Source organism: Heterocephalus glaber, unplaced genomic scaffold (genome assembly GCF_053883595.1).
Source record: "Heterocephalus glaber isolate CG9 unplaced genomic scaffold, H.glaber_assembly_v1.0 deba00001504, whole genome shotgun sequence".
In the NCBI taxonomy this organism is placed as follows: domain Eukaryota; kingdom Metazoa; phylum Chordata; class Mammalia; order Rodentia; family Bathyergidae; genus Heterocephalus; species Heterocephalus glaber.
The window spans coordinates 14,848,099-14,872,224 of NW_028258324.1; the positions used below are offsets into that span (position 1 = coordinate 14,848,099).

The 24,126-nt window shown below is 35.2% G+C and overlaps 1 protein-coding gene across 15 annotated transcripts in view; it reads right to left on the bottom strand.

Annotated features, from left to right (window-relative positions):
- The window catches only part of Cep70 (centrosomal protein 70), a 58,424-nt gene that overhangs the window by 23,541 nt on the left and 10,757 nt on the right, over positions 1–24,126 (bottom strand). For 4 of the 15 annotated variants that reach the window (XM_004834322.4, XM_021249140.2, XM_004834324.4 and 1 more), the window contains exons 4-11: positions 23,109–23,225; positions 22,895–22,995; positions 22,157–22,337; positions 19,052–19,221; positions 15,515–15,571; positions 11,184–11,271; positions 11,013–11,101; positions 3,775–3,849 (exon numbers count right to left, since the gene is read on the bottom strand). In XM_004834322.4, the coding sequence (XP_004834379.2) occupies positions 3,775–3,849; positions 11,013–11,101; positions 11,184–11,271; positions 15,515–15,571; positions 19,052–19,221; positions 22,157–22,337; positions 22,895–22,995; positions 23,109–23,225 (878 nt within the window). Of the gene's footprint in view, positions 1–3,774; positions 3,850–11,012; positions 11,102–11,183; positions 11,272–15,514; positions 15,572–19,051; positions 19,222–22,156; positions 22,338–22,894; positions 23,019–23,108; positions 23,226–24,126 lie in introns of those variants that run through there. The other 11 variants (XM_004834323.4, XM_087186214.1, XM_004834321.4 and 8 more) reach the window with 7 other exon arrangements.

Consider the following 24,126-nt stretch of genomic DNA (forward strand, 5'->3'; position numbering starts at 1 on the left):
CATAAGGGGCTTTTTACTTGGGGGCTTTAACTGAGGCATTTTTCAGGATCTTCTGCCAAGATCGCCTTATGGGTAAGGCAGGCATTAATAAAATTCTTTTCTCATCTCTCAGTACTTTTCTACTCCTAGCCCTCTACTCTCATTCCTCATAAAACAAGATCCTTTTGTGGAGAGTGCTTAGGGAGTGAGACTGTTACTCCCTGCCAACCTGACTGCATGTCACTGACCCTCACATGTCACTATTCTTTAGGGAAAAAAAATCGAACCTCGGGGAGCCAGCCCTTTTTCTTTTGGCCTCTTGCTTATACTACTGCAGTAAGTGAACAAAAATTTGATTGTTAATTTCAGTTTGCCACACTGGCCTAATTGACCCCTTTGACCTGTGTCAGCTTAATACTAGGGTGGTTGTATTCTGATTTTGTTTTCCCTCATCAAAATATAAACACTATGAAACATTAAATCAGTGCACTTCCTTTGGTTATCTTGCTCTGGTAGACCACTCTGATCACTTCTTAGGTAAAATAATTTTATTTTTTTAAAAAACCCCATTTGCAATATTAACTCAAATAAGAAGAGACTATGTTCTCTGAAGTTAAATTATTAATAGCCTCATTTTATATTAAAGGTTGGTTAGTTTAAACAAATCTTAAAATACAAACAAAAACCTGCACACAAATGAATTTTCTCTGCTTCCAAAAGGGAAAAAGACTCTTCCTTTTTGTTGTAGCTTTTTCTCTAGAAACATTAACTGTAAATCCTTTCTCTTTAGGATATATGTAAATCTTTTTAAGAGCTACATAAGTATATCTTGTTAGTTTTGCATCCCAGGAATGTCCTCCTTGGAAACCTTGGAAATATCTCTTTGAAATGTGATTATCAAGAAGATGATGCCTTCACCCTATCATTGTCAGAGTTTAACCTAGGCTGCTGGTTCCAGGTTGTTACTTCTTGCTTGTTATAAAGGCACTACAGGAGGCTGGGGATGCAGCTCAGTGGTACAGTGCTTACCTAGCATGCATGCACAAGGCTCTGGGTTCAGTCCTGAGATCTGGGAAAACCAACCAACCAGCCTTTGATACAGACAATTAACACATACATATGAACTGTATCTGCCTGGCTGTATCAAAAGGCGAGATTTCTATTTGAAATCTCTTTAGCACATTCCTGTAACCACATCACAGTCAATGAATGTTTACTCAGTAATAAAACTATTTCTTTTCTACATTTGTAGAGAAAATTCACTGGGGTGGCAGCTTTTATTTTTAATTATTTCTCAAAGTAATATTCTACCTTTGGCACTGCAGAAAATAACCTAAAAAGCTTAGTGCTAATTATTAAAGTGGTAAAGACAGAGCCATGGAGTAAGAATGATTGAGGATCTGATTTCTCATCAAGTTCTTCCACCTATCATCTGTGTAATGTGGGCAAGTTATCTATCCCTAAATCTCTATTCACATCAAAATACTGCAAACGTTCTAAACTAAAAATAATGGATAAAATACAACAGATTTTAATTACAAAAACACTACGATAATCATTTCTTCAAAATTCAGCAGAAAAATATAGTTCATTTTCGTTTGAATACAGTAGTATTCATTTGTTGTGAATCAATTTTAAAGGAAAGTACAATAATAATACCAGATAAAGACCATTCTAAAGACCAGAACCCAAATAAACAACAAATTTTTTTATGGTAGATAAGGTTTATAAAGTCATCATGAATACTGAATTATCAAATACTAAAATGAACCACTGCTCCTAGGGGAGATAGAGCATCAGGTTACTGCAAGGCTTTGGTCACATTTTCCTTAACTGACCAATAATGTGTATCTGTACTTAAAGACACCTTACTTAAAAGAATATTGTTCATTCACTAATATTAAACTCCTAGCTAACAGTACTCCCTAACTCATGCCTTGAACAAAGCTTATCTACAGGTTTTTACTATAAGGCACATGGATTGCCTTTTCATGGGTAGACAAGAACACTAGACAGCACTCCAGTACTGTGCTTGGTGGCAATTTTAAAGAAACACCAACAAAAAGCATAAAAATGCAAAAGAAGTGACACCAAATAGTAAAAAAAGACACTTGTTTAAAATATGAGAGTTGAAATAAAAGAAGATAGACCATCAACTTGTTCAACAGCTAAGAGTGTGTGTGTTAGATGACTCAAATTTTGCCACTCTGAGTCTGCCCATAAGTGATTATGAAAGTTCTATGATGACAGACTTGGGGGTTACAAGTTTTAGTAGGTAGGAAAATTGACGCATATAGACTTTGAATACTGAGGACTGAATGACTGTATATCTCTATGTACCTACAAGTGGATACATTTATGAGTTTGTATATCTTCACTAATATACTGGCTTAGAGTCAACAGTTTTTCTCCTCCTTTGATTTATCTTCCCACATCCAGTTGCTTCTCTCCTAATTTTCCCATCTCAGTTAACAGCACCAACAACTACCTAGTTATTCAGGTCTAAAACTTAGGAGACTTTTGTTTCTTCCCCACCCCCTCAATCCCTATAGCCAACCCATCACAAAGTACTTTTAGTTCTACCTCTAATATTACTCCAATTCCAAACACTTCCAGACACCTCCACTATTGCCACCACTGACCTTATCACTCCCACCTCTTGTCCAAACTCATACAATAGCTTCTTTCCCACTGTTTTACACTTAGTACTTATATTGAAATTGTCTTATTTATTCTTTTGTTATTCTTCTTTCTTTGTAACATCTCCATGAGGGCAAGGGCCTTTTCTATTTGGTTTACCACTACAACACCAGTCTAGAATGCCAAGCAGATAGTAGGACCCACTATTATGCACCCAAAATATCAAGCAATAATGGAAAGGCAAAAATTACGCTTCCTCACCAAACCTACTTCTTTTATTTTTCCTGTCCAACTATATTAATTCAACTAAATAGGTAATTCCTGTGTGCTCATATTTGCCTTTTACTGTGATATATGTTGCCACAGGAAGAAGGAATCACAGCTCTCAATGAAAACTGAATCAAATTATGCTGATACAGGACCGGGGATTTAGCTCAATAGTTCTGCCGCCTGCCTCACAAGTGCAAGGTCCTGAGTTCGATCCCTGGTATCAAAAAAAAAAATTATGCTGATACAACTGACTTAGTTTATGCACATATTAACTCAAGAGTTTTCAAAATATTTCATCCTACTGCCCTCAAATTATTGAAGTCTAATTCCCTTGAATCAAAGAGTAAACACAGTTCATCTTTAGGAAATACTATTACTATTAGAGATCAACCTTTTGAAACACCTTTAAGTGCTTGCTTTTCAAAGCCAGGGAGGGTAAGAGTGGTGGATAAGAATGGCTTACTGTACACCTTCTGATACTTTTAAAGTGACAAGGCTTATACTTGAAATTTTCAAATCATGATTATCAACAAGAAAAACTGGGAATTTGTCATCTGCAATTTCATTGATTCTCTTCCAAGGCTTTCATTACTTCCAAAGAATTTTCTATTTAAAATATTTTTCCTTTTCCCTTACTACATCAGACAACTACCTTTTCCTTCTTTGTATTTAAGATGAACAAATAGCCAAATCCAATACAGTGGATATTGCTTTTAAACTGTGGCACCAGAAATGCCTCCTTTTAATGTCATTTTCCCCACTAGGCTGACAATTCCACACCAAGGCTACTATGAGGTAGCATGAAGTAAGCGGACAGGTAAGTAAAACCAAACAATAAAACAAGAAACCCTAGTAAAAACTGTAACTTTAGTAAAATATAATTACTTAATGTTTTTCTTGAGGACTTTCTCCAGTTTCTTCACTTGTTGCTTATAAAGTCTTAATTCATGTTGTGTGGGCCTGTAGAAAATAAATCATGTTGAATGCATGCAATTTATTGAATAAAACTATAAAAGTAGACAAGAGGAGGCTTCCGGGCCACCGTACCCCCCTCCAAGCACAGAGGAGGTGAGCCACTCCCAGCGCACAAGAGGAGGCTTCTGGACCTGTGTATGCGCCCCCCCCGCCGCCCTGCCTGGGTGAGCATAGAGGCGGCGAGCTGCTCCCAGCACACAAGAGGAAGCTTCTGGGCCACTGTACCACCACCCCCCCCCCTCCCCGCACCGCGAGCACAGAGGAGGTGAGCCGCAAATGCACCAACAGCACCCCCAACACCCTGCTGAAATGAGAAGACACGTAAACAAGTTTCAAAAACAGACTTCCAGATCACCTAAAACAACCCCAAAGGGAAATGAGATGGAACATTGTGATACTCAACCACCTGGACTCCCTGAACTGCCAATGAAAGAGGATCTGGAAAAAATGAAATAAAAAATAATTTCTCAGATAACAACAGAGATTGTGCCCATAGTGCAAGACATGATTAATAAATCTAGAGAGAACACAGATAAAAATATAGAGGAGCTGAGGAATATGATGGAATCCCAACATAGGAAACAAATGGAATCCACGAAACAGATGCAAACAGATTTCCAGGAGATTAAAAACTCCACTGAAAGTCTATGAGGCAGAATGAGCAGAATGAGGGCAGAATTTCAGATATAGAAGATAAGATTGCAATTAGTGACCAGGAAAAGAAAAATTGCTTCAAAATTATAAGGGACCACGAGAAATCAATCCAGCAGCTGCTAGATGATGCAAAGAAGAATAACATAAGACTGATTGGAGTCAATGAAGAAACAGGAGAGAGTGCAGATGACATAAAAAAAACTGTTCGCAGAAGTAACGGCAGAAAACTTCCCAAGCAGGGGAAAAGAACTTGACATACATATAAGTGTGGCATATAGGACTCCAAGTAGCTGTCATCAAAAAAAATCTACACAGTCATATAATTGTTAAGATTTCAGAAATCCAACAGAAGAACAAAATTCTACAAGCAGTTAAAGAAACAAATCACATACAATGAAAAGCCCATCAGAATCACAGCAGACTTCTCAATGCAAACCATCGAGGCAAGAAGAACCCGGAGTGTTGTATTTTAAGCCCTAAAAGAAAACAGCTTCCAACTGAGACTGATGTACCCTGCAAAATGATCTTTCAAAACTGATGGAGAAATAAGATACTTTCATGACAAAGAGCACTTTAAGAACTTCAAGAATACCAAACCAGCACTCCAAAAAATTTTAGACAATATCCTAGGAAAAGACAATGAGGATCACAACCCCAGGAAGCCTAGGCAGGATGAATCTGTCGGGCACCACAAGAAATTAAAAGCAAAGGGGGAGAATCCAACAAAAAGAAAAAGTCATGACAATGATAAATCAATATGTATCAGTTAAAACTACCAATGTTAATGGTCTCAATTCACCAATCAAAAGAAACAGACTTGCAGAATGGGTCAAGAAGCAAGATCCAACAATATGCTCCGTACAAGAAACACATTTAATTCAAAAAGAAACTCATAGTCTGAAAGTTAAAGGGTGGAAAATAATACTCCATGTGACAGGAACCCCCCAAAAAAGCAGGAGTAGCTATCCTCTTTGCAGATCAAGTGGATTTCAAATGAAAATCTGAAACACTGTGGTCCCAAGAATTTCAGGTAAGGGATACTCAGCTTGTATGTACAAATCTATTGTGAACATGTGTTTTCATTCCTTTTAAGTAAAAACTTAAGAACAGGACTGTTGGTTCTTAATAGTAATAAAAGAAATTTCTATATTGTTTTCCAAAATGGTTTTATCATTTTACATTCACATTAACAGTATTAGAAAGTTCTAACTGGTTCACACCTAAGCAGACATTTGTTCTTGTAAAACTTTTAACTTCATCTCCCTAATGAGTGTATAATTCAATCTTGTTATTGTACTGATTAGTATTTTTCTGATTCTAGTGTTGCACACCTTTCCATGTGCTGTACTGGCTATTTATCATCTTCTTGTGTCTACTTTTTAATTAGGCTGTCTACTAATGAGCTGTAAGAGTTCTTTATATATTCTGGTCATAGGTTATATGCATTATAAATATAGTCTAAGGACTACTTTTCATTTTCTTAATGATGTCATTTAAAGTTCTAAATTTTAATGGAATCTCATTTATCAATTTTATTCTTTTATACATCATGTTTTTTATATCCTAGGAAATTCTTGCCTACCCTAAATTCATAAACATTTTCCCTTATAACATCTTCTTAAAGTTTTATAGTTTTAGTCTTTCATATTTAGGTTCATAGATCCTTTCAAGTTATTTTTATGTATGGAAATAAAAGGTTGAGGTTAATTTTTTATATATGGATACCATGTGTTCTAGTGCCATTTGCTGAAAACACTATCTTTTCTTCTGCTCTTGAATTGAGTTTATGTTCTATAAAATGCTACTGTTAAATAATCTTTCAAAACGCAGTGGACCATATATGTGTGGTTCTATTTCTAGATTCTCTGTTTTATTTCAATGATCTATATGTCTTTCCTTATACCAACACTGCCTTGATTACTGTAGCTTTAGAAGAAGTCTTAAAATTAGGTACTAAATGTCATCCAACACTGTTTTTTTTTCTTTTTTACTTTTCTAGGTCCTTTGTACTCCTACATAACTTTTAAATTTCAATATCCAATTCATTTTTAGCAAGTATACATAGACCTGAATTTTTATCTATGCCTTGTGTTTTCTAATCCTGCTAAATTCAAATACAAGTTCTAGAGGTTCCTAGAGATTTCTTAGTATTTTCTCTGTAGATGATCATTTTATCTACATATAAAGCTTTTACTTCTACCTTGCCAATCCTATCCTAATTGTGTCATTTTACTGCCAGACTATTTTGGTTTGGGCCCATGTTTCAAAGTTTAATGGACAGAAGATGAGTACACATATCTGCCTTTGTTCCCACCTTAGGGAGAAAGCATTGTATCTTTTCCATTCATATAAGGCATTTTTGCTGAAGTATGGAGTACATGTCTTTGATCTGCTGAGAAGGTTCTGTTCTACTTCTAGTCTCCTGATAGTTTTTACCATGAACAGCTATAGAATTTAGTCCAATACATTTTCTGCAACTACTGACAGGATCATATGGCTTTTTCCTTTCCTCTGTTAAAATGATGACTTATGGGGTGGATCTTTTAATGCTGAACCAACACTGCCATCCCTATAATAAAACCACTTTCTACATACTGCCAGATCTGACTTCTAATAGTTTTTTTAAACAAATTTCTATCTATGTTCATACTTTTTCCTACTATCTTTATTCAGTTTTAGTATTAGCACAATGTTGATTTTCTAAAATGAGGGGAGAAGTATTCCTTCTTTTTTCTGCTTTAAATGTTTGATATAATTTATCAGTTAAAATGTGTATGAGCCTGCTGTTGTCATATAGGTAGGTTTTGAAGCTAGGAATATACTTTCAATAGGTGCTATTGAAATTTTGTATTTCCTCCAGAGTTAGTTTCATTCGTCTTCCAAGGTACTTCTTAGAAGCTGTCAAATTTATTTCAAAAAAAGACTTTTGTAATATGCTTTCTAAAACCTTTTAAATTCTGTAAAATTTGTGGTAATGTCTTCTAGATCTTGATATTATAATTTTAAAAATGTATAATTGATATTGTGTAATAGGAAGAAAAGGTCTAAAGGAGTAGGGGAAGTGGGAGGGGTAGGGGAAAGGAAAGAAGGGAAAGGAAAAAATATGAGAAAAGAAAAAAAAATGGAAATAAAGCCTTTGCAAAGAGGGAAAGGTGGAGGGGGTGAAGGGAAGGCAGGGGAAGGGGAAAAAATAAGAACCAAGATACATCATGTAAAGGTACAAGATCCTAATGATGAAATTAACTGTATTTTATACCTAAAATGTATCAATAAACTTAATGGGAAAAACAACCTATAAAAGTACTTGCTACGTGACACAAATAAGGTTAACATTTTAAAAATATCTCAACTGCTAATGAGGTGTTTACTGGCCACTTGGATTTCTTCTTTTGCATAATTCCTTATTCAACCTTTTTCTCTTTTTTTGTTGTCAATTTAGTACTTGATTTTATAGTGAAATATTTCAAATATACAGATAATAATGGAGTATAACAAATCCTGGTATATCTACCACCTAGCTTTATAAGATTTGAACATTCATAGACTTATTTCAAATCTTTAACATATATATATATACTTAAGGGCCAGGGACGTAGCTCAGAGGCATGTGCCTACCTGGCAAGTGCAAGGTCCTGAGTTCGATCCCAGGTACCAAAAAAAGAAAACAAAACAAAACAAAAAGACCCACACAACATATATACACTTAAAACTCTATGTGTCCCTCAGTGTTATTCTTCTCCTTTCCAGGTAACTACTATCCTGAATTCATTTCATTATTCCTAAACATGTTCTTAATTTTTACTATATATTTGTATAATCATAAACTTACATCTTATTTTAGGGCAGGCTTTCAGACTTTATATAAACAGTTTATGTTAAAAACTGTTAGTAGGGCCGGGAATTTAGCTCAGTGGTTCTGCCGCCTGCCTCACAAATGCAAGGACCTGAGTTTGATCCCCGGTACCAAAAAAAAATAAAAATAAAAATAAAAATAAAAAAATAAAAAATAAATAAATAAAAACTGTCAGTGGCCCTTTTCCCTTATGGGAGTAGGGAACATAGCTCAGTGGCACAGCATTTGCCTGGTACATACAAGGCCCTGGGTTCAATCCCCAGCCTGGCTAAAAACAAAGTATAAGCTTAATGAGAAGAGAGGATTTATTTCAGTCATAGTTTTATTCTAGAGCTTGGGACAGTGGCTAACTTATAATAGGTATTCAACAAGTATTGAATGAAGAAAAAGTCTTGATAATGTTCCTTCCTTACTAGTTACTGTCAACATGTTATCCTTTTGTATCTATTTTGCATAGACCCTTCTGTTGTTATAAAAATTACTTTTCTTGTCCTTCTCCAACATAGGAATAAGAAGAAATTATAAGACATCCTAAAGTAATTTGGGAATGAGAAACCTATGGGTATAATATTGACTCTAGCCAGGCTTGGTGGCACATGTCTATAATCCCAGCACTTGGGAGGCTGAGCCAAGAGGATTGCTGGGAATTCGAGGCCAGCATGGGATACATAGTGAGATCAAGGTCAGCCTGAACTACATAGCAAAACCCTGTCTCAAAAAAAAAAAAAAAAAAAAAAAAAAGAATCTAATATAGTAAATAATAATATATTGTTTATTTCAAAATCAGAGTAAACTTCAAATGTTTTCATCACAAAAAAGGTAGGTAAAAAAACCCCAAAAAACAAAAAAGGTAAGTATTTAAAGTGATGGATATGTTAATTTGCTTAATTATTCCACACTGCATTCATAAATCACATTGCTTTGTACCCCATAACATACACAATTATAATTTATCAATTTAGTTTTAAATTTTAAATTTAAAAATTATGCTGAAAGAAAACAAACACAAAAAAGAAATGCTGTATGCTTCCATTTATAAAAAGTCTAGAAAATATAAACTAATTGAAAACTAATGTAAAAAGGACAAAAACAGATCTGGGAGAAGAGATTATAAAAGATTCAAGAGGAGACTTTTAAGATGATTAGCTTGAATCAACAACTGGGATCTCATCTTATTAAAAAGCTTCTGCACTGCAAGAGAAATCACCAACAGAGCTAAAAGACAACCTACAATGTGGGAAAAATTTTTTACCATCTGTTCCTCAGACAAAGGTCTACTATTGAGAATATATAAAGAACTAAAAAAAATCAGACCTCCCAAATATAAAGACCCAATCCAAAAATGGGCATCTGAAATGAACACACATTTCTCAAAGAAGTAAAAGCAGCAAATAAACATATGAAAATACGTTCAATATCACTGGTCATTCGAGAGATGCAGATGAAAACAACACTGAGATTCCACCTCACCCCAGAAAGAATGGCTGCTATCAAGAAATCAACCAATAACAAGTGCTGGTGGGGATGTGGGGAGAAAGGAACCCTTCTTCATTGTTGGTGGGAGTGCAGACTGGTGCAACCACTGTGGAAATCAGTATGGAGATTCTTCAAATAACTAGAACTAGTGGTCCCATTTGACCCAGCTATTCCCCTGCTGGGTATCTTCCCCAAAGAATTAAAAGAATCATACCACAGTGATATATGCTCACCCATGTTTATAGTGGCACAGTTTGTAACAGCTAAAACTTGGAAACAACCCAAATGCCCATCAACTGGAGACTGGATAAAGAAAATGTGTTTTTTTTTTTTATAAAATGGAGTACTACTCAGCCATAAAGAATAAGAAACTAGAGACATTTATAGCTAAGTGGATGCACACTGAGGCCATACTCTTAAGTGAAATAAATAGGACACACGTGTAAATACTGAATAGTTTCTCTGGTGTGAAAAACTAAAAGTGTAAATATGGATTAACATGTATAATTGACATTGTGAAATAGGGAAAGAAAGGTCTAAAGGAATAGGGGAAATGGGAGGGATAGGGGAAAGGAAAGAAGGGAAAAGAAAAAATATGAGAAAAGGAAATAAATGGAAACAAATTATTTGTAAATAGGGAAGGGGAGAGGGGGTAAAGGGAGGGCCAGGGAATGGGGAAAAAATAAGAACCAAGATACATCATGTAAAGGTACAAGATCCCAATGATGAATGTAACTATATTGTATACCTAAAATGTACCAATAAACTTAATTTAAAAAATGGCAAATAAATATATAAAAAATGTTTTTAAAAAGATGATTATCTTGATTATTTCACAAGGGAATTACATCAAAACTTTTAAATTGTGCACTTTAAATGTATACAATGCACTGTACATCAATTATAACTCAATAGAACTAATTTTAAAACACTAAATTTACTTGGAATTCTAACCAATTTTATCTTCTTCAACGTGGACTCCTATTTTCTTATTTCCTTTGCCCTTATACCATCATTCACCATGAGACACATAACTAAAATGAATGAGTCTGAAGTGCTCAGGATTAGTTTCAGAGTAAAAAGGCTAGAATGGTTCATTTAACATCTAAAATTCCACCATGTATGTACTTTTTAGACAATAAAACCTTACTTGAGGTTTTCTCACCTGCTTTCTAAATCTTTTTGGAGGTTCAGCTTTTCACTTAAAAGTGCATCAATCTTGGAGTTTGATTCCTTGAGTTGATTCTGTAATGACTGGAACACATTACACAGAAAAATACTTAACTTTCCTAGGTATTTTACTTCAGAAAAATGATTTAGAAGTTAGTCTCCATACCAGTAGAAGGCCTTTGTAAGTTGGTGAGCCATTCAGATTTCTATAAACTTTTTCTTCTTCTGATTGACTTTCATCTTTTTTATATTGCCTATAAAAAGACAAATGCAATGTACTTCTCATTAAAAGTCTACCTCTAAAATATCTAATAAAAATTAAACCAATCTACTGTTTAATAAACTAAACAAGAATTATGCAAAAATTACAATTAATCTAAACTTCCTCAGTCTCAGAATATTAGAACACATTTTTACCTACTATTGTATGATCTATTCACTAACTCTACTTAGAATACATGAGGACCAGAACTTGGTCTTGTTCACCCGTATCTCACTGCCTAGAAGAGTATGGCATATGAGGGGGTGAAAAAAATACTTGTTGAATGAATAAACAAACATAACACATGTAAAACATCCATGACCTTTTCAAAATATTCTCTATATACATTTTTCCTTCTAGTAATTTAAGGACACCCAAAAAAAAATGTATAAAAAAAGTAGAAAACATAAGTGCACAAGGCCACAGACTTAACAGTCTTGATTTAAGACTTGGCACCATCATTAAACAGTTGTTACCTGAACAGATCAATCTCAGAATTTGTTTTCTCGGGCCAGGGATTTAGCTCAGTGGTTCTGGCGCCTGCCTCACAAGCACAAGGTCTCGAGTTCGATCCCCAGTAACCGTCCCCCCAAAAATAATTTGTTTTCTCATCCTGTAAACAGGAACATTGTCTTATCTAACTCACAAGATTGGTGTGAAAATAAAAGATATTAAAGTGAAAATAAAAGATACTGAAGCACTCTAAACTGCAAGGTGCTAGAAAATCATTATTACAATCTTGTTGAACACCAGGTGTGGTAGTGTATGCCTGTAATCCCAGCACTTGGAAGACAGGCAGGAGGATCACTATAAGTTCGAGGCCAGCCTGGGCTACATAGTGAGTTCAAGGCCAGCGTGAACTACATAGCGAAACCCTGTCTCAAAACAAATACAATGACAAAACCAAAATCAAACAAAACTTCCAATATTTTGATGAACACTGTGCTGTCTTGTATGGGAACCTCTAGCTAACCTGTGGCTAATAACCATTTGAAAAACTAATAATAATACCTACCTGGCAAGGGAGACACCATGATCATGAAATACTATTAATACAACTAAAGAATTGAACTTTTATTTTACTTTAATTAAACTTCAAATTCAAAAGCAGAACCAGTGCAAAGTATTTTTCCATTAAACAACTTTATTGTTTAGGACTACATTTCATTTTAACTACTGTGTCACCTGAGGGACTCTTGTAGTCTGATGTATAATGGTACATGCATGTATGTTTCTACATACGAACATCATTAGTGTTAATGGATTAATTCAGCCAAATGATTTATTCCTACAGATCAATATATAGGCCAATATATCAGGCCAAAGACCTGAGAGCAGCTGATGTTTCATTCTTGAGGCCAAATGAAATCTGAAGTCAGAATTTCTCAAGGGACCTCAGTCTCTGCTCTTGAGCCCTTCAGTGGATGAGACCTCCCACATTATGAACAGTAACCTGCTTAGCTCAAAGTCTTCTGACTCAAGTGCTAATTGCATCTAAACAATAATTCACGGTAACATCTCGATGGTATTTTACTAAACTGGTAGGTACGAACCATAGCCCACTCAAACTGATACATGAAACTAACCATCACAGTCTGAGTAAAGAGAAAGAAAAATGAAGAATTTCATTGTTTAATAAGTTGTACACATTTATACTCATAGAGTCAGGAAATAATGGATATGAGTCAAGCAGGTTAGGTGGGGACTATGCAAATTGCAAAACTATGTACCATCTAAAGAAGGCAGCCAGACAGGAAGATGAGTCTAGTGTCCCTAACTAATTTGACTTTTCAAATTAGAAGCTGGAAGATTTGATTTATAAATGAAATCAAGTTTTTAATGTTTACAGTTAATTCAGTATTCTAGAAATTATATAGTCTGAATACCAGTTTTAACTTTGGTATATGTCTTTCATAAACTCTAATCTAGATTCAGGTGTTGGCAAACTTTTTCTGTAAAGGGTTGGGCTGTAATTATTTTAGATCATGCGGTCTTTGTCACAACTACTGACTTCTGTTGTAGCACAGAATCAGCCATCGATAATACATAAATGAATTGGCATAACTGTTTTCCAGTAAAATTAGTTATAAAAACCCAGAACTTCCTGGTTATATATGACATGAGGGCAGCAGTTTGCTGACCTCTAATCTAGGTGATAAAGAGAAAAAGGTTGGGGTTTTAAATAAGAGTAGAGAAGATTTAACATAGCCATCATGAAATATTTTATGTAGAATATAGTATGAGATGTGTCTCTAGAGTTCTGGAAACCAGGTTTTCTATGTCAGATGATGAAAGTAGGCTATTGCAGTGGTAATAATGAATTTTGTTGTCTAAATTTATAGCGAAAATCTGGGGCTGAAAAATGTGAGACGTGGGGGAGAGGAATCACTTTTTTTTTTTTTTTTTTGACAGGACCTCACCATGTAGTTCAGACCAGCCTTGAACTCACTATGCAGCCCAGGCTGGACCTGAACTTGCCATGATCCTCCTGCCTCAGCCTCCCAAGTGCTGGGATCACAGGCATGGGCCACTATGCCCAGCCCACCCTCTCACTTGAGATAGACTACTGATGAAAGGCTTGCACAGTGAAATTATTTGGCCTGTACAGAGCAAGTTTGAGTCAGATATTTTGGGTTTGTTGGTTTGTGGTGCTGGGTCCTCAGATGATTCATGTTCCTGGCTTGTCCAAACTAAAGTGCACCTTGGGCTCCACAATCACAGCTTCACACACCACCCTCTCAGGGGTACACTGCCTGGCCTCCCAGGCCTTCTTCTGAAATCTTTGTGGAAGCCTTCTTGACCCCACATTCTGCATGCACCTAAAACCAGTGCCTCATGGATGATTCCAGGGGTCTGCCACCAGCTGGAGCAGTAGTCAGGCTTCCTTCTCTATCGGCTGTAGGGGTCAACTGCGAGGATCACTGAGCACTCTGAATCCAAACCCAAAGAACAAATTCTCTAAGCTGCTGCCATTCTGGAACATGATTTTCTGGGACTTTCTTCTCAAAACAAAGTCTTTTAGCTTTGGATCTCTGAAGCTGCAAAGGCTAGAGTCTTGCTGCTTCTTGTGATGAACCTCAGGCCATCTTTTCTATTCTCCTTTTCTTTGTCAGCAAAGATCCTTTCTTTATCCTCTGCTCTATCTTTCCAGGCCACAGCTTTACTGGGGCTTCCTTTCTGGCCAAATTAAAAATGTTTTAAATCATTGTGCTGGGCTCTTTGCCCTTGATTCCCAACAAAGCACTGGCTAAAAGCCCCCAACAGCAGCCATCCCACCACCTCAACATTAGACTGCCTTGAAATTTCTTCTGCCAGATTAATTAGTCTGCTGCCTTTAATATGTCTCAGGAAATCTCTGGACACAAGCAAAATGCAGACAAACTTTCTGCCAAGGCATAATATACATTGTCTGGAGTCCAACAGCCTATGCAGTACTTCTTCTCAGCAGAACCTCCTAAGCCTGGTCTTTACTGGCTTTCTGGTCTTCTGAGCTCTGACCAGAATCTCCCATATAATATAGCCTAAGGTGTTTCAGCTCTACTTTTTCAGCTGGCATCTCTGAACCTTTCCAAACTCTTCCCACAGGCCAATGCCAAAAGCTCCTAAACCACACAGTCAGGTACAGTCACAGCAACGGCTCCACTTCTCTGGTACCAAATTCTGCGTTACTTTTCTTGTTGCTGAGACAAAATACCTGACACTCAAAGTTAAAGGAAGAAAAGGTTTATTTAGCTCACAATTTGTAGAGGTTTCAGTCCATAATTGGCTGGCTCCAAGGTAGGGCGACATATGGCAGGGGGGCAACAGTTCATGGCAGTAGAAGACAGCAAAAGCAAACAAGGGACCTTAATAGCATCTTTCTGCCCCTTTTATCTTTCCTGGCTACTTAGGGCAGCTAGCACTCACACCCTTAATCCTAGTGCCCTTGATCCTGGCATTGCACCATGAATCAATTTCAGTTCCACACACTCTAGATCCAGCCGTCTCTGAAAAAGCCCCACCTACCATGAGGTTTTGGGGGGACATCTAAACACAAGTCACACCACCTAGTCACTCCAACCAAAACTGATCTCCTGTTCTAGACCCCTACAGCATTTACTGTCTGTACAATTTTTTGTAAACTCAATATGACATTGTGTATTAGTGTTTAAATCTTATGTTATTTTTCTTATTAATGTGTTTACATTTTGTCTCTCTTATTGGACTGGAAGCTGCAAGGAGGTAATTATTCATACCTTTGTGTGTGGATTTTTCTAATTTTAGATTCATAGTAGTCAATTAGGCAAAGCAACCTAAAAAACAAAAGAGACATTGAATTACTGTTATAATAGTTATTATACCATCACTATTCTCTCTATCCAATTTCAAATTATAGTGATAAAGATACAGATTATCTGTCAGGCTTTAACACTTTCCTGCCAGCTTGAACCACTGGTGGTACATGCATGACTGTCCCATCGGGCAGCTTGCACCACCAATGGTACATGCATGACTATCACATCAGGTGGCTCTACCACCCAATGGAACTGTCCCATGCCACCTGACAAACACTTATGCATGTAGTACTTGTGGTTCAGAACTGCTCAGCAGCAAAACACGTGAGTTGTTAGCTCTGTTGTGAACATTTTTTTTTTGCAGCAATCATCCTGCCTCAGCCTGCTAAGTGCTGAAATTACAGGCATAAGCCACCAGATCTGGCATAGGCTTTTAAAGTTTTAAATGATTTTTGCCAGAAGCAAATATACTGAATCATATTTTACCTTAACTTCAATGAACAGATTTTAAAGTAATCACACACATTGCATCTCAAGTGTATATTCTCCTTGTCTCAATATAATTCTACAGGTAGCAATTTTTTCACAAAAATATCTAAGAATGCAACTCTATGAAAATGGTTCACTGGATTATTATGAGTGAAGAAACAGAAACCATGTGTCCTTCAGTGGAGAAAAGGTTAAATTACGACACATTATTTCTTACAATGGATATATATGCAGTATTGGAAGAAAAAATATAAATTTGCATGTCCTAATAAGACACGAGAGGGAGGGCCAGGGATTTAGCTCAGTGGTTCCACTGCCTGCCTCGTAAAAGCAAGGACCCAAGTTCGATCCTGGATACCAAAAACAAAACAAAAACAAAAACAAACAAAAAGAATTGAGCGGGGGGGGGGGGAAGTGTTGTATAATCAAGTGTATAAAATTATTCTACTTTTGTCTAAAAAAAGAAAAAACTTATATATGAATTTATATATGTATTGAAAAAGAATTCTATGGCCTCTTAACTGAGAGATAATTGTGACTTAGAGGGCATACGGAAGGGCGGTGTTAGTCATCGCATTGTCTAAGATGGGGAGGGACTGGAATGCTAAAAGTTCATCAATGAATATACAAAACAATTAAGAGTGTCATGTACTCTGTGCTCCAGACCTTGTGGATTACTTGCCATTCTCAAATTTTTCCTGTAGTTGAAAACTTGTCTCTTATTTCCTATTAAAATTCTACAGTTCTAACAGTCTAGCTGAGGTTACTTCCTTCATGAAGCCCATCTGGTGCTGGGTTCAATCCATGGTACTAGAAAATAAAATAGAGTGGACATCTCTGGCCCAGTCTATCTCTCAGATAATCATCCAGACCACCTATAGCTTTAACTTTTTACTTACACCTGATTTCATTTATTTTATAGTACAACAGAAACACCCAATCAGTATATTCTTGATCCTACTATATAAACATCTAAGACTGGTTAAAATGCAATCAGTTATATGTTAAGTGAAAAACATAAAGTGCTAGCTTTTGTACAAGAAGGGGGAATATGAATATAATATTCATACTGCTTGTATTGCTAAAAATAACACTAAACACTTAAAATTAATTACCTACAGGGGTAGATAAACTAGGGTTATGTAGAAGGTAAGGAATGAAAACAATTTCTCTGAATATAAATGCAGCTTTAGCTTTGAAATTATGTAAATGTTTTATGTATTCAAAGTAAAGTAAATGTAAAAGGCAATCTCAATAACTGAAAACACGGTGAAACAAATCTAACTGCTTAATTTAGTGATACAAACGCACAGAGAAAAGTATTTCAAGATACTTTGGACAACCATATTTTAAACATATCCATAGTGGAATATATTACTAATATCAAAGAGAACTGTAAAGAACTTTAAGTTTCATTCAATAGGCTTATTGTTAGCAAATATATTATTATTTTGAAAAGTTTTACTTATTATAGGATATAGCAAATAAGTAGTTATAATATTGTACTTAGGAATAATGATTTTCTGTGTAAAAGAATAGTTACAGGGTTGGGGTTACAGGTCAGTGGTCAAGAGCATGTGTACAGCTTGTGCGAGACCCTGGTTTCCACCCCTAACATCACAAAAATAATAAAAATGTCAAAATTTTAAGAAGTAAAATCAAGAGAGTTTAAAATACTATAATGTTCATGTAATGTGGAGAAAAAAATCTATAATGATTTGGCTAAAATTTTCCCCAAAAATATATAATTCCTAGTTCTACTGAAAAATCCAAAAGTCATTGACAACATAATAATCAATAAGCAACTCAACACCCATACAGTGGTTTATATACCATTTCTTAGTAAAAGGAATCAATTCTTTTGAAAAACGTCTGACAGTTAACTAGGAATTTATGGTGTTCGAAAAACTAGATATCCACATGAAGAATGAAACCAGACCACTATATAGCACCAGTTACAAAATCAACTCCATATTGAGGATTTGAAGCAAGGAAACTACTATAAGAAAACAGGAGAACTGCTTTGGGATATTGCAACAGGCAAAAGATTTTTTTGAAGAAGACCCCAAAAACATAGGAAACAAAAGCAAAAATAAACAGGATTACAGTCAACTACAGAGACTGGGGACAGGAAAAGAAATGGTCAACAGAGTGCAGACAACCTACAGAATAGAAAAAAATATTTGCAAACTATACACCTGAAAAGGGGTTGATAACCAGAATAGACCGAAATTTCAATAGCCAAAAGAGAGAGAAAGTGAGTGAGAGAGAGAGATAGAGAGAGAATAAGCAATAGATTTTAACAGATATTTCTTAAAACAGGATATACAATGGCTAAAAAGTATATGAAAAAAATGCTCAATTTCACTAATCATGAAATGCAAATGAAAATCACAATAAAATATCATCTCATCCCAATAAATAGGTATTACCAAAAAGACTAAAGGTAACAAGTCCTGGTGAGATGTAAAGAAAAGGGAACCTTGCACATTGTTGATGAGAATGTAAATTTATAGCTATTATGAAAAGCAGTATGAAGGTTCCTCAAAACATTAAAAACAGAACTACTGTTTGACCCAGAAATCTCACTACCAGCTATATATCCAAAGGGGATAAAATCAGTACGTCAAGAGACATGTGTACACCCATGTTCACTGCAGCATTATTTACAATAGCCAAAAACTAGAAACAACTAAGTGTTCAGAAACCAACGAGTGCACAATTTTATGTTTTTATTTACCTGTTAAAAATTAATTTTTAAAAACAGCTCTCAAAAATTAATTGGGAAATTAGTTAATTTTCAATGTTTAGTGTTATTTTTAGTAAATATCTACTTTTATTCCTCAAAAGAGTCCTAGGGCTAAAAAACTGTACAGGATGAGGAAAACAAAAAAAAGCAAAAGAGAGGGAGAATCCACTGATTGATAAGATACAACCACTCCCCAAGCTAAAATCAGTTTTTAAAAAACTGGATCTAGCTACATTATCATGTTGTAAGGTAAACATTACTGTCTATCCAAGACGCTATGAGGAACTCTTTTGCAGAGATAGGCAAACACTCTGTTTTGAGTGATAATTCGTTCTTCTTCCTCTTTTGTTAATCGACAGATATCCTTTTGCAAAGAAGCAATAGTCTGTTGCTGCTCCATTTGTTTTTTCTTGTAATGCTGGCACTTTGTCTGTAAGAAAAATTTTAAAAACAAAATTACGGTATGTATACTCAGAACATGCTGTCCTAATACTTACACAAGACATCTTCACAGTTTCTATTGAGGTGCTACTCAAGAATTACAAAAACTACAGCTTATAATTGAGTGCATTCAAGAATTCTTAATAAGGAATTTAAGAATATCAATAAAAGTCATATAATTTTATGTTTACATTTAGATGGAACGGGCAGAGACCAATATTAAGAATGTTCAAGAGAATCAGAAATGAAACTTAAGGTTCTTAAGTGATCAATGATAATGTAGGACTGAAAACAGTGTAGTCAGCTTGGGCATTCAGGCAATGTGGGAGACTGCAGACTCATAATTAAATCCATAATCAAGAAGTTATCATCAAGAAATAATCACTATAGACCCTAGGATTTATTCAAAGGAATCTCAGACATTCTCTTCCCTTATTTTAAGCAAGCTACTACTTGCCTGGTTTTCCCTTATTCTATAGTTTCTTTCCCTCAGCTTCAAAGCTCATTAGCAAAAGCTTGGTCATTCTTATTAATATAGTTGTATAAAGCTCAATGGTAAGCTTTTTCCTATATGGCCTGCACATTACAAACATATATTCTTTTCAAAAAAGGACACCCATATTTAAGCACATGTTCATCTGTCCATTGTATCCAGTTTGTTGAGACATAGCAATCTTCAAAGGGAAAAAGCTCTTGGCTGCTGGTACCATCACATCTTCTAGTAAGCATAGGTTACATGCAGAATTAATCCTCTACCTCAGGACTCCCTGGATGTCAGGTAATTTCTCTGCAGCCAGGTAATGAGGGTGCCAGCATTTGCTTGTATAAGTTAGTCATGAAACTAGAACCACTGAGTTTTGCGAAGTTGCAGGATATAAGAGCAGCATACAAAGATTAATTGTTTCTTAATTCAATCTATGATGCCAACAACATACTAATTTCAAAGCCAAAGGCATTATAATAAAAGAACTATATATCAATATCCACTATAAATATTGATGCAAAGATCCTCAACAAAACACTGACAAACCAAATTTAACAGTGTATGAAAAGGATTATACACTAGGTACAAAAGAGTTACTCCTGGAATGCTAGAATGATTCAACATAGGAAAAAAAAACCCACTACACATTAACAGAATGAAGGAAAAACCAGATAATCTCAATGTTCAGTCATCTGCAAACACTGCTGGGCAAAAGATAGCCCTGAAAGCTAACTTCACTTCTTTGAGTTTACTTTTCCCCCAAAGTCATGGAATATGCAAGGGAACCTTACTCCAAAGAGGACTTTATTTCCTTCTGTCAAGTGCTATACTGGAACTATCATTTCTCCAATTCCTTTATCTAAACTCTTGACTCGAAGTTCTCTTCTTCCACACAGGAGATTAGAAATTAGGTTATGACTCAGCTTACTCATTGGAATAAGATGCCTTCACCTTAGATTTCAAATGGTTCCCATATATACTTTTTTGAAATACTATGCCCTTTATAACATATCCAGGGACATAAAGAAAACACCATGAACTAGGACCTGAACAAACAAGACACAATAGATCAAACCTACAATGAACTTCTAATATTAGAATAGTCACATATTGACAACATAAAAACTATGCTACTATGCTTGAAGAAATAAAACAGAATTCCTGTTCTGTAAATGAGAGACTAGGTAATTCAGACCAACTCTCCCACTTAGAAACACTTTAAAAAGATGATCAAAATGTATTTTAAAAATCTGTTTGGAGTACTAACAAGGCAGTGAAAAATTATAGAGCTATGATCTTGGAGGAAAGGAAACAAAGTATGGTGTCTAGCTTCTGGAGACATATATCCTACATTTTGAGATATCTGAAAAGGTGACAAGGAAGTTATGAAAGTGAGCAAAGACAATTTATTTTATTTTTTATTCTATTTATTCTGTTTTACTTATTCTATTCTATTAGCCTGGCAGGACTATAGAAACAAAATTAGACACTGAGACCATGCAAAATAGAGATGGCCCTGGGGAAGCTCTCACCCTACATGCTAAGAGTAAGGTGAACTAGAAATAGTTCTCTTTGGGACTGAAGCTTAGCTTCCCTTATCACAATCTCTGAAACTGGAGTAAGATGACCCCAAATTACTAGTGTATCTAGACGCCGATTAGAAGCAAACGTGAGCCAGGCATGATGGTGCAAGACTGGATATTGATGATATTAATACTCTATCCAATGTGAATTGTCTTTTTCCCCAACAATCTTTCAATATATCTCAAACGTGATTTCCTTGACTTCTTTGCCAAAGACACACAAAACCAGTGTTTCTTTGCTCCCAATTGTAAAATATACAGCACTTAAACCAGTCTAAAATTAGAAACAATTGTATACTAAAAATAGAAGAATGTGTCTTAAGCTGTGAAATAATTATGCTTTAAGGGCATTTTCATCTTTACCAACATTTCCTTTTATCAAACACCCAATTTTTAACATAATTTTTCATTAGGAAATTAAGTATTCCATCTTATAATATTGTCATTTCTATCAAAATAACTCAGTTTTACACATATAATGTCCTGTGCTTATTAGATATATATAGGGACAGGTTGCTGCCTATGAGTATGGGATTAGAAGAAAAGTCTGGGTTATAAATCTGTGAGTCATGAATTACTACAGGGAACACAGGAAAAAAAGGAAAGGTCAAAGGACTAAGCATTAGGGAATTCCAGCACCAAGATGTTAGGGAGATGAGAAGAACCTGCAACAAAGGAAATACATGCCAGTGAAATAAGAGAAAAACAAAGGATATTCTGGAAATCAAACAAAAGATACTTCAAAAAAGCACACTGATAGATGAAATAAGAACCACTGAATTAAGCAACATGGAAGTCACTTGGGACCATTATGAGCTGTTTTAATACATCACATAAGAAAATACATAATTCAGTACCTGTAAAGTTCTATTCTCCTTCCGAAGATCTTTCATTTTATTTTGTTGCTGGCAAACCCTATTTAGAGATTCATCTTCCAATTCACCAATTTTGCATTTCACACTCTCCATAATTTTTTCCAAGTCATTAGCTCGTTGTTCCTGATGTGCTGCTCGGCTTTGTTCTAGCTGAAGCTCATCTCTATTATTTAATAGACATAATTCCTCCCCTTAGTATTAAAAATAAACCAAATCACCAAACGTACCATTGAACAACTTACTTTCTAAAATTTCTTTGCAACCTTTTTGTTTTTGGTACCTCACGCTTGCCAGGCAGGCGCTATGCCGCTGAGCTAAATCCCCAGGCCACATTCTTAATTCTGTATTTTTGTTTTGGAAGGACTGAGCCCAGGGCCTTGAGCATGATAAGCACATGTTCTACCACTGAGCTAAACTCTCAGCCAACATTTCTAGAACAGAAACCAATAGAAGAAACAGACAATACCATTATATTACCTATGCTAAGATATTACCAAAACATTTATCCATCAAAATTTTACCTATATACCTATAAAAAAAGTTTAAAATTTTAACATTTAATCAAACTGAAAAATTAAACTTTAGTCTTTTTTTTGGTACCGGGGATTGAACTCGGGTCCTTGTGCTTGCACAGCAGGCGACAAAACCACTGAGCTAAATGCCTGGCCCTGAAAAATTAAACTTTAGGATCCTTTCCAAAGCAGTTATTCAATTTCTTACTTAAGCTGCTGATTAGTTTCTATGAGCTCTTGTATCACGTTCTGTTGACGTTCTGTTTCTTCCACCAACATTTTCAAATTCTGCCTCATCCTTTGTGATGACTGTTTATCAAAAATGATAAGATCTACATTTTAAAAATATGATACAGACAGTAAAAATAAAGGTAAAAACAGTCTAAAATAAAAAAATTTATAAAGAAAAAAGAATTTTTTACCTTGAAGAACAATAAGATCTGATTACCTTTAAGATCTGTTCTTTTGACAAGGCACAAAGGTTTTAAGTCATGCCTCATTAACAGCACATTTATGATTTCCCATTCTGCTTCCTCCTGCTATAATTACAAGGAAAGAGATAAGGATGACTTTAAGATATGAAGTGAAGAAAAAAATCTTACACATAATTTCCTATGCTTTCATAATAACAAAACTTTTTCTCCAAAAGGTTTTATTAAATGTGAATTTTATCCGTATCTTATTAAAACACATATATGATTTCTAACAAAATAAGCAACAGACTAGAAGTTTGCAAATAAATTATTGCATTATACAGAATGCACATATGTAGGCATTACTGGACAAATTAGAACAAAAAACAGTAACAAAGACATCTTGTAATTTCCATGAACCAAAAAGACTTAACTGAACCAGATCAGGCCCCATCAGAAGAAACAAATGCAAACTAGATAATATCAATTAAACAGAAAAGCTAAGTCACTCAGAAATAAGTGGCACTTTAATGATTAGTAGGGTGACAAAAAAAAAGATAAAGACATACCTGACTACACAGAGCCAATAATTTACACAGTTATTTGTATAATGGACAAGGTCTAACCATAAAAAGGAGCCTATAAATCTGGATAATAGATTCTAATAGAATCACCCTGAAAGACACTAAGTCTTGTATCTCTAACTCTAAAATTACATGCTAAACAAGGGAACCCTAAATCTCTGAAATGAATAAAAACATTACAATGGGGAAAAAAATAAGAAACAAGAAAAAGTAATAAGGACATAAAGATAATAGATGATTTCTAAAAGAACACTTAGGGGTTGAGGGTATAGCTTAGTGAAATACATGCTTAGCACACATGAATCCCTTGGTTCTATCCCCAATACCACACACTCAGAGATTAAAAATTTGAACAGACAAAATACAAATAAAAGTACTATATTCTTCATATCTAAATGCCTTGAGATGTTAAAGAGCCTATCATCTCAAAAAAGGAAATAACT